The sequence below is a fragment of the Sinocyclocheilus anshuiensis genome, unplaced genomic scaffold, assembly GCF_001515605.1.
Source record: "Sinocyclocheilus anshuiensis isolate Anshui unplaced genomic scaffold, SAMN03320099.WGS_v1.1 scaffold85, whole genome shotgun sequence".
Classification (NCBI taxonomy): domain Eukaryota; kingdom Metazoa; phylum Chordata; class Actinopteri; order Cypriniformes; family Cyprinidae; genus Sinocyclocheilus; species Sinocyclocheilus anshuiensis.
Genome location: NW_015536800.1, coordinates 1,367,434 through 1,379,193, shown reverse-complemented (window position 1 = coordinate 1,379,193; position 11,760 = coordinate 1,367,434). Strand labels below are relative to the sequence as shown.

The following is an 11,760-nucleotide window of genomic DNA, read 5'->3' as shown; positions in this document are numbered from 1 at the left end:
ATATATATATACTATACTGCATAATGGAGTTGCACACCATTTGGCTGGTGATTGTTTAGGAACTGCAACATTATGTGGTTTAACATATGCTGTTGTAAGACATACAAACGTCTACTAAATACGTTTGTTGCAACTGCTGCAACACCTCTTACCTCACTGGAAACCGATAGATACTTGCATTCTCATGAATAAAATACTAATGCAAAATAGGCCATTCCATTTACTTTCAGTTGTGGGGAAAAATTTACATTTTGCATCCTGTTTAGGGGTAAATAATGATTTTAAAACCATTTATTTTGTCCCCCTAGATTTGTTAGCTTTTTATTCTGGAAAAAAAGCTTGATAAATGTATGGTTTTAACATGTAGCAGATTTGGCACAAATTATTTAATAAACGCTGTTTTTTGCTGTTTGTATATTGGTGGAATTTGGTGGTGCTGTCAGGAGTTTCCAACATCCAATGTAATTCTAGATATAAATTGCCATCTGCTGGCTGCTCAAAGAAATGCACATGCACGTCATGCTTGGAGATGTGGGTAAAGAATACAATGGAAAGCAAATTTGTAGTTAATATTTCTGATGTTTTTATTTAAGAGTGAGACATATCCTTAATGGATCAATAAGGAACCCTTATGTTAACATAAACACTAAACAGGACCCTCTTTGTCAAAAGACTAAAGCCCTGTTTGGATGGTAATTATTTCTCATGGTGAAGTAGAGAATTTTCAACATTTACAGGGGTTAGTCTGTGATTTTAATGCTGTCCGAATCCAGAATTTTTGTTTTTCTCCCACCGGCATCCACGTAAAAAACCGCCATCCAAATGCACTCCAGTCTTCAGTGTCTCATGATCCTTCAGAAATCAGTCTAATATGCTGATATCCTGCTCAAGAACATTTCTTATTATTCAATCAGTGTTGAAATTATTTATGCTGCTTAATATTTTTTAAGGAAACTATGTTCAATTTTTGTATTATTTGATAAATAGAAAGTTTAAAAGAACAGCATTTATTTTGAAATATACTTAATTAGGTAACATTCTAAATGTCTTACTGTCACTTTTGAATTTAATATGCCCTTTCAGAATAAAACTATTAATTTCTTTAAAAAAAATCGTACTGACACAAACTTTTAAACAGTATCGGTGGACTTTAATGTGAGTGGACCTTGGTGAAGTAGGGTGGATCTCAGTGCATAATCTCAAATTAAAGTACATCATTTTACAATACATGAGATAAAACTAGGGATGCAAATTTTAGCAACAGCTAAAAGACGGAAAGAGAAAAGGGTTACAAATATGCACCGAAAATATATGTCTAAATTGAACATGTGACTTTTCTTGAAAATGTTATCTTTATAGTCTTGTACATATATCGTTGAAAAGGTCTTAACCAGCAGAATGCAAAATAATTGTTCCAAGAGACCAAACAATATTAGGTACAGGTAAACATTAGACATGTGCGGCTTTTGGGGCGCATTTTGATTTGTAGCTTCACCAAACATTAGTAAACTATAGTAGATCACATTGCAGTTAGGCTGTGATGTATATCACCTGATGTATCAAATCAAAGGCATTTTAGATTTTGAACACTAAAATAACTGTTTATTTCTGAAACTTGATATGCAGCGGAAATATATCCTTAATGTATGTGTAAATTTATGTGTCCCATTTGATTGGGTGGACCAGCTGAATGGGCTAGTGTCACCCCTATAGCTCGATTTTAACTGTTACTGGATTTTTCAATTCCAGTAATTCCAAAATTCATCTGCCATTTAATATATACTTCCCCTTAAGTCATGCTCTCTCTCCCCCTCTCTCTTTCTTTCTCTAACCCCTCTTTGATTGTTTCACACTCTTCCTCTTGAGGATCTGTTCTTTCAGCAGCAGTTAAAATCAAACTGAAAGAGCATGAAAACATTCTGCCTATTATTAATCTCTCTCACACACAAACACTGTCATAATGGAGGTGCCTCATCACAGATTGTCAGAAAAGAAGAGAGACTGAATGATGGATGACTTTGCTCTTGGAGTGCTGGGAGTGAGATACAGATGAGAAAGGAGGAGGGAAACGAGTGGAAGATGAAAGAAAATATCTTCCAATAAAAGGGGTCTTCTCTTTTGATCTCAGCACTCTGTTCTAAGAGAGGGTGTGTGTGTGTGTGTGTGTGTGTGTGTGTGTGTGTGTGTATATGTGTGTGTAAATAATCATGTATGTGTATGAATGCGCTCTTTCTCTTTCTCACTCATTTTAGCAGCAGCCATTCTTAGAAGATGCCATGTGAAAATTTTAAGAGGTGTTTCCTCAGTTTAATACCTATCACTATAGATGAGAAGGAGGATTTTGGATATGAGGCATAATAGAATATAGGTAATAGATAAACACGATACTATATTACTGGGCTTGTTCTTGTGAAAACTGTTATTGTTATGTCTTAAGTCGTATATTTGCTGTGCTCTTCATTTGCATAAAGTGTGTAGCAGTTGCCCTGTAGTTATTTGTCACAGTGTTTGTGCTTAATCAGTGGGATTGTGATATTTTATTACAGTGTTTTGCTGTGCGCTCTCTTGGCTGGGTAGAGATGGCTGAAGAGGACTTGGCCCCGGGTAAAAGCAGCGTCGCTGTTAACAACTGCATTCGTCAACTGTCTTACTGCAAGAATGACATACGAGACACTGTGGGCATCTGGGGAGAGGTGAGATATGGCTTTCTCCCTCTCTCACATACACAGACACACACAAATGCACACTCAAACTAACAAGATTTACAAGAACCCATGCTGATTGACAAGGTTCTGCTGGTCAACCAGCGAGACCAGCACTAAACTAGTCTAAATTCATCTTTTCAGCAAGGCACATATGCATATTCATTCAAAAATATACACAATGTTTCTAAACATGTCTTGTATCATCTTGAAAAGAGGGAAGGTAGAAACATAAAAGAGCAGAAAGGATAAAACAAGAAGAGGGAGAGCTGAAAATGTCATGCAGAAAAAAGCAAGTGAATAGAAGAGGAAGAGGAAGAGCAAGAAAGAGAGTTTAATGTGTTGTGACAGGGCACAGGAAGAAAGCCTCTGTTCTCCTCCTGCCTTTTATTTTCTGGTCTGATCATTTATTCATTACTTTCAACACACATACAAGCACAAGCATCTTTAGACCTTATAGTAGCCTGTGACATTGATTCCAAAACCTGGTGAGTTGCCTGTGTAGGCAGTATTTTAGGGCATCATAGGTGCACTTCCGACTGGTTTCAGAAGGCTTCTTAGATACCTTTATTTTGATCAAATTCTAAGGTAGCATTGCATTTATCCTTTATGGAAAAATTCTGTGAAAATGTGAAGAGAAATAATATAATATATTTTAATACTGAAAATCATCTATAATTTAACAATTAAGTTGACAATTTTGACAAACAAGTTGGCAATTTTACCCAAAATGTCTGTGTCCTATGTATTTTTGAAAAACTAGCAACATGCTACCCGCCTCGAACCAGTAGTCAAACTATAGTGCGTTTTGTTTGAAATTACATGGATTATGAAATACATTTAATTTAGAACCAAAAAAGCATAAATAAAAAATAAAACAGTAAAAAATCTCTGTTTTACCCATTATTGTGTATTTAGGGAATCACTTTTTAAATTTACTTGATGAAGCTTTTGTGTGCTCTGTTTGAATTGTGCTGTTTGTATGAAATTACATGGATTACAGTATACTTATATACCATTCGATACTAGGGGTTTAATGGTACACAATCATGGCGGTTCGGTATGTACCTCGGTTTTGATGTCACGGTTCGGTATGGTTTCAGTACAGTGGGGGGCGGGGGGGATCAACATAAAATTGTTTTCTTTGTTAATTAAACAATGGTTTATTGAACAAACTAATTGCTCTTTATTTTAAATAAATTATTTTAAATTCAATTGTAATTAAAATTTTCTTAGGGATCAAAATCTACCTCAGCTTCTGCTCTAAACTATAGGGAGCACTTTTACATTACTATAAGGTTACAATTAACAGCAGATTTTATTGATGTCTTTCCACGGTTGAAACACTTACTGAGCGATTACATGAGGCATGAGATGTTCGTTCATGTTTATTTCACATTAATACTAGTAGTAAAGACTCAAGAGATGATCGCACTCCGACCAGCCGTTTGAACTGAGGCTTCTATACAACGATCTGTCGGGCCACATCAAAGAGTGTCAAAACCGCGTTTGTTGTTTTAATTTCCTAAAAAAAATTTACATAATTTGAAAGATGAGACTTTGTTTCTTATCAAAAGTAACAATATTTAAAACCGGAAGTTTACAATGAAGTTACGCTCATGCAGTGTTCAAACCAACACTGTATTTGTGCGGTACACATGCGTGCCGAACCGAAAGACCCATACCTAAATTTTCGATACAAATATGTGTACCGTTACACCCCTATTAGATACCAAAAAGCAAAGTTCATTATTAATCAACGTTATTTATATGATGCCTTAGAAGGCAGCTGACTATGTATGCATTGGAAAGCAAGAAAGCTCACTAGGTTTTAAAACTAAACCCTTATCTTGTCCTCCGACATTGTACTTGTGTGTCCAGGGGAAGGATATGTACCTCATTCTGGAGAATAACATGCTGAATCTGGTTGACCCGATGGATCGTAGCGTTCTACACTCTCAGCCAATCGCAAGCATCCGCGTGTGGGGCGTTGGTCGCGATAATGGAAGGTAAGCACTGGTTGCCATTGCAGTGTGTATTTTTATGGGTTGGTTAAGGAGAACATGTTAAATGATGAAGGGTTTATGAAATGTTTAATAAATGACAGAGATAAACTGAACAAAACTGAATGATTAATAGCTCACTCTTTATTTATGAAAATGTGGGAGGTGTTTCTAAAATTCTCTTAGAAACCGCACAGACAGGGCAAAAAAAGATTTTATATCAGTTAAAACTTTACTGCTCTCAGCTCCCACAAGCATCATCAGGGTCTTATTTACGAGGAGCTAATTTTCTACTTTGCTGATCCTATTCGGCTGACTGGTCTACCAACACTAATAATGTTTAATCTCTGTGACCCACTGAATGTTAGCTCAAAGCTTTGCAATCTTTTTGAATAAGCTGTTTCTGCCTAGTTAAATCAGATAAAGAGCATTTCAAAAACTGAACTGACCTACAAAAGATATCGAATGGATTTACATTTAAACATTACAATCCTTTTTTTTTGCTACAGGGAAATGCTATATATCAAATAATAAGCAATTATATCTCAGTATTTTCAGCCTTTTTACAATATTTGATATATCACAACATTTATCATTTTAAAGGGCTTATAAAAGTGTACTGTTTTTCAGCCAGTGTTGCCAAGTATTTTCAAAATGTTAAATGCAAAAAGTTAAATACACAAAAATGCAAGAACTTAATAGAGTAACAGTTTTCCTCACTGTTTCTCCATTAAATAATTATTAGGAAGGATTAATGGTATGTAACAACCTCCATGTGTATGCACCAATTGAACATGCATTGTTATAAATATCAGTATTTAATAGCAGTATTTCATATATATTTGCTAAATATTTTTTGTTAAAATATTATATGCAAAAAATGGCAAGCAGAGACTTTCATGAACATTTTTGAGTGATGACGGTAAGAGAAAATGGTTGAAACTGACAGTTTGCCTCATTCACAGAATATTTCCTAATTTTATATCATTAGCAAAATCATGACACATATATTGTGACTATTCAGTGTAGCATATTGCAATTAGCATGTGTTCTGTGATTACTTCACATTTAATTTTAATTAGAGATTTTAGATCTGCAAACGTCAGCATCTGTGCGCCTGTGACTTTCCTCATGCACTTATTATCTGTAACACTCTGCAAGAAATTCACTTAATGTGTCTGTGTTAATGCATTCTGATATCGAGGCACTCCTACAGATTCTTCGCGCCAAAGGCCACTATATAATGATTCTGGATTGAAGAAGTCACCCCAGTGAAAGCAGGACAGTAATAAAAGATTGATGATTGAGAGACAAGTGCTAATGAAAGTTTAATCTAGTGTTATAGGGGCTGCCCGTATGTGTATGTGTAGTGTTTCTGAGGTCATCCAAATGTTTCATATTAATCTCTCACACACTGAAGAGCTTTACTTTTCCTGCTTTAGTCCCTGAAGAGCTGACTGGTATGTGTGTGAGTGTGTGTGAATGATGCAGGGGTGGAATGCAGCATACTTCATCAGGGATGCTGAATCACAGTTTTGCCTCACTGAGTGTAAGCAGTACCACACTCTGACCAGCAGATGGCACTGTTCATATGTTCTCTCAGCAGGAATGATACTTTAGGCTGGGCTTTTTTGAATTTATTGTGTAGCCTGCATGTGTAAGTATGTGTTCACATGTGATCATTGTGTCCTCCTATGCTAATACTCCACTAAGCCCATCAGTAACATTTTCCCCCCAAGACCCTGGAGGAGGTTACCGTAGCGACAAGCGAAACGGGAGGGGGAGGGTAGAGGGAACGCTGGGATTGGATGGAAGGAGAGAGAGCGAAAATGAGAAGGGGGTAAAAAAAAGAGATTGAGCGTAGAGAGGTGAGCTGCACATTTTTAACAGAGCAGAGGATGAGACGATGAGGTGAAAATCTGTAGAAGAGGGGTTTGGCATAATGCTATAGCAGGAAAAACACATTACTTAATAGATGTGAGTATTTTTCTCTTTTTATGTCCAGCATTTTTTATTATTTACTCTGTAGGTCACCTAACTTTACAGTAGCCATGAATAAATGTAAGCCAATTTTTTTTCTACAGTATGGCATTTGTTAAGTAGTTTTCAGTTGAAGTATTTACTGGAGTGAGAAAGGATGATTTAGGACTGTTAGAAGGTGGAGTGGGTGGAATTTCTCCAGATGGTGTGAATGAGGAGGAGGAGATTTCAGTATTAGAGAATTATGGATGAACTGTATGTGTTGTTATTTACTGTGGTGAGGATAGTATTGTGGAGTACTGCGTGTTCAGTTACTAAAGTAGGTCACGGCAAGATGTTCACGTCACTAAATGGGTTACATTTGAAAGAGACTGCAACTTCCTTGCGTGTTCCCTCAGATCAGGCCTTCCCTCTGATACCATCCCACACATCTACGTAAACTAGAACACATGCATTTTTTTCAAATTCCTTAGGGGAACCTCAGGGTTCTGTTCTCGGTCCATTTGCGTTGTTCCCTGTACCTCCTTGTAGTTTCTCCTTGACCCTCCAGCACATTTTTCAGTTGAATCCTGCTGATTTACTGTAAAACTGCCCATTTTGAACAGGTTTACCAGCCTGGGGTTCATTCTGGACATTATTGAGTGCACTGAGTTCACCTGGTTTATTCTCTTTCCCTCTCAGTCTGTTAAATCTCTAATTATAACACTGTTACATATTCATGTTTTTTACTGGCTGCACACGAGAGCCTCATGTTTTGAGGTGTCACATACATTGTGATAAATGTCTGAATTCTCGTCACACCAGCTGGTCCTCGTTTCCTATCTCTTCCCTCTTATTTTCTCTTCATACATAATATTGGGGTTTGGAAAATACAATGCTTCTAAAAATGAATCTTTTCTTGAAATGAGAATTTTCACAGCAAGTTCCAGCAGTTAGGATACACATCCTGCCATAGCCATTTTATGCTCTATTTGTAATGCACATGTTCTGAAATATCTGTACACATTGGAACCCATTTATGAAATGCAAACAGAACATGTTTCTGTGTCACTCCTTCATAATACACACGTTGCATTGAATTGTGTGACAGTTTTATGTTATTAAAAAGGTTTTGCGAATGATTTATGCAGACATTTGTTTTCCTTGTGTTTCATTAATGGGCTTTATTGTGTGTATTTTCTCATCATGTTTTTTTATCTTTTAATTGACTGCTTTCCGGGACTCAGAGAGAGGTAAATTGATAGACCCTTTTGTTACTTGTATTCTCATCATTGCCTGGTTGTAGTCTCTTGCAGGTCATTGTGTTCATAATAGCTTATTTTTAGCTGAAATGTTAAAGAATGTGTGTAATACAGCTGGAGGTGTAAGTTTAGAGATACTCATTCATCAGACAGCCACGTGCACCTGCATATAGTAGGTGAGGTGTGTGCATTTTATCCATGGTTATATTTTACAGCATTTTTTGTTTGCTTGAAATGTAGGTGTGTTTCTTTAAGTAACTGTTTTAAATTGATTGCCTCTGTTAAAACTAAAGGGCACATCATCCATCAGGGTGTTTGAGGGCACATGCACAAACACACAAATACACACAAAATCACATTCACAGCTCTTTTTGTTTATAATCAAGTGTCTGTTCATCTGCACTGTTTATTGATGTAATATGGTTGTTGTTGTTTTTTGTTAAAGCAATTCAAATATTTGCTACCTTTTATTATTGCACATTCCTGGTCTTATTGTCTAATTTTTTCCAAATAATAAATAAAAATATAATATCTCGACCTGGATCCATTCTGGTATGTAAATTTTTGGGGTCCAATCATTTCCCTATGGACAAAATAAAGTGACGTCCTGCATTTATCTAGTACGGTATCCTTTTTGGAAATATGACAGATTATGAGTGAAATGGGTTGTAAAATGTGTTTCATGTTGACTTTAAACAGCTGTTTACATATGATTTAATCTTGTTTGATTTTAATTGTGTGCAAACAGGGATTTTGCATATGTAGCGCGAGATAAGGACACCCGGATATTAAAATGTCATGTGTTCCGCTGTGACACCCCTGCCAAAGCCATCGCGACGAGTCTGCACGAAATCTGCTCCAGGGTGAGAACTAAATGCTACACAAACAACATCCAACACAAAATTATCATCAATGACCCATTCAAAACAGTGTAACACAAAAATTATATTAGTCTCAAGTCTGTGCGCAAGGATAGAGCACAGCTGAGAAGGAAGAAATAGGGTTCACATTCTGTTTAGACTGCTGATTTAGGGCAGCGAGTTTAATGAGTTCGATTTCTGTGTAATAGATCATGGCAGAGCGCAAGAATGCCAAAGCTATGGCTGGAGGATCCCTACAGGACAGAACACATGCTGGGCTCGACGTCCCGCTACAAGGTAACACAGTATGCTTATGTGTGTTTCTTCTCTGTTGAATAATAGGTTTGTGTGTGTGTTAATGTGTATGTTGTGTATTACCCTTAGCAGAGTTCCCCACACCAAAGACTGAACTGGTGCAGAAATTCCAGGTGTTATACGTTGGCATGATGCCGGTTGCCAGACCTATAGGTGAGCAATCACTCATAGTCTTCTATTTTTTTAATGCTCTTTTTTTTCCTCACCTACACTTGCTGCTTTTCTACTTTTGTTCACATTTAACACATATTATCTTCCCTGAATTCTCCACTTTTTACTGGATTTCTGAATAAATTGGTCATAAAATTGGATCTGATCTTTAACAAAAGACAAACACAATCTGCTTGAACAAACAATGTTTTTTTTCATGTGTTTATTAAAATACAGTTGAAACATTCACAGTGCAGGGTGGAAACGAATGTAAATCCTTATTCAATAGCTTGTTGACCTTCCTACAAATCAGCCACGCATGACTGTCAGACGTTTGGAACTATTCCTCCTTACAATACATTTTCAGTTCAGTGATATTTTTGAGATGTCTGGTGTGCATCCTCTCTTCAGGTCATGCTTTTGTAACCCTTTCCAGCTTTATGCAAGACAACAATTCTTCATCTTAGGTGTTCTGAGATGTCTTTTGTTGGATGGTTTACATCAGACAAAAGTGTCTTGTGAATAGCAAACTTTGTGATTGTTGTTTTATAGGGCAGGGTGACTCTGACCTTGTCTCATTGATTGTACTCCAGCTTAGATGACTCCTGACTCCAGTTAGTTTTTGGAGAAATCATTTCCACCCTACATAGTGTGTTACTGAAAGCATCATTGTTTATTTCTGTGAACATTGTTGTGACTTAGTTGTAGATCAGTTCAAATCTTATGGCTATTTTATGTTGAAAGCCAAAGGGTTCACATACCTTTTCCTGAGATTGTGCATGCAATTACAAGGTCAGATGTTCTTGTTTTCTAGGCATGGACATTCTCAATGGTGCAATAGACAGTTTGATAACATCATCAATTCGAGATGACTGGGTCCCTGTGATGTTGAATGTAGCCGATGCGACAGTAACAGTCATCAAAGAAAAGGCAATTAGACATCCTTTCACTTGTTAAACCCCATAACATCTTTATAGCTGTGTGTTTACTAAAGTACAACTTTTTGTGTTAACACAGTTGTTCAAAAAAGTTTACTCGTGTATTATTCTTGGTTTCATAACCTATATTAGGAGGAAGAGGAGGTCCTAGTGGAGTGTCGTGTGCGTTTCCTGTCATTTATGGGAGTTGGGAAAAATGTGCATTCATTCGCATTCATCATGGACTCTGGGAACCAGCACTTTGAGTGTCATGTGTTTTGGTGTGATCCCAATGCTGGCAGTGTGTCAGAGGCTGTTCAGGCCGCATGCGTGGTGAGTTATAACGGTTCAACACCACATGAAATATAAATGGGCATTGGGCACTATAGCTTAATAATAATAAAAAAATCAATGTCAAGACCAGAGCTGGGCAATCTAGCTGCAAAAATAATTAAATGTCATCCTACTGAATAGTTTGCGGTCAGTAAGAATTTTTTTTCAGGTATGACGCGTTAAATTGATCAAAAGTGACAGTAAAGACACTTATAATGTTACATCAGGGGCCTCATTTATAAAATGTGCATACGCACAAATTTGATCTTAGAGTGTGCGTATGCTAAAATCAACGGCAACATTCATATTTATAAAAAAATACGCTTACGCACTTTTCCTTGTGGCAAAGTCGGAGTACTGCAGCTATCTGAACATCTAAGCTGCAATAATAATAAATGTGGTATACGTGCATGCACCGAATTCATCATAAACAACAAAGATGCAGTGTAAGAGATTAATTGTGCAGTGTAGTCAGATTTTTTATTATCGGGAGTTTTTGCAAGATTAAACTGACCTTTTTAGTAGCCTAATGTTGAGAGTTCTTTACTCGCTTTCTGTACACAGTTTATTCCATGTTGTTGTTGTTTTTTATTATTTTATTTTACGAGAACTTGCGAAGTCTTGATTTACTACTAATGCGTAAAATAGAAAAAAAATGCATAAACGCATCTCTGAGTGTTTTGTCTGTGTAGCCTATAAGAATAGGCCTATGTCGTGCAATAACGGTTTTAATATATTCTATTCAATAACATTGTTAACTGTTTTTATTTATAACATTTGCTGCTTTGCTTCTGTGAAAATGAATAGAGACGTCAGCCTTAAACTTAGTTTTTGTCATTTACATCAGTTATATTTGTATAAAATACACTATATATTTTTGTGTCAGTACATTAATGGTAAACTGTGTAAATATAAAGAAATGCCAAATCACATACAGTTTTTTTTAGACCGGAGACCATAATCGTGTAATAATTAATTTTATTATGATATGAAACGTCCAATTTTTCTTTCAATAATGTTTTTTTCTTTAAGTTTTGCAAGAATTTCATGATATTAAACTTTATTAGTTGTCACAGCAAGTGATTTTAAAAGTAGGCTCACTTTTTATAAGATGACTGAATTTTACTTGAATTCGTAGTTTATTCTTACTTTTAGAAACCTAATTGTTTTAGAATTACTATTCTATTATTATTTCTGTTGTTTCTAGAAGTAGTAATTTTGATAATAGTCAATAGAAAAAAATATAACCACACACACAT

At 36.1% G+C, this 11,760-nt stretch overlaps 1 protein-coding gene across 6 annotated transcripts in view; it reads left to right on the top strand.

Moving 5' to 3' along the window:
• Positions 1-11,760, top strand: part of LOC107656070 (amyloid beta A4 precursor protein-binding family B member 2-like) — a 56,475-nt gene that overhangs the window by 39,138 nt on the left and 5,577 nt on the right. For 4 of the 6 annotated variants that reach the window (XM_016443769.1, XM_016443793.1, XM_016443753.1 and 1 more), the window contains 8 exons: positions 2,547-2,693; positions 4,584-4,711; positions 7,912-7,917; positions 8,675-8,789; positions 8,996-9,083; positions 9,171-9,254; positions 10,066-10,181; positions 10,322-10,501. In XM_016443769.1, coding sequence (XP_016299255.1) covers positions 2,547-2,693; positions 4,584-4,711; positions 7,912-7,917; positions 8,675-8,789; positions 8,996-9,083; positions 9,171-9,254; positions 10,066-10,181; positions 10,322-10,501 — 864 coding nt within the window. The remainder of the gene's footprint in view (positions 1-2,546; positions 2,694-4,583; positions 4,712-7,911; positions 7,918-8,674; positions 8,790-8,995; positions 9,084-9,170; positions 9,255-10,065; positions 10,182-10,321; positions 10,502-11,760) is intronic. The other 2 variants (XM_016443778.1, XM_016443785.1) reach the window with 2 other exon arrangements.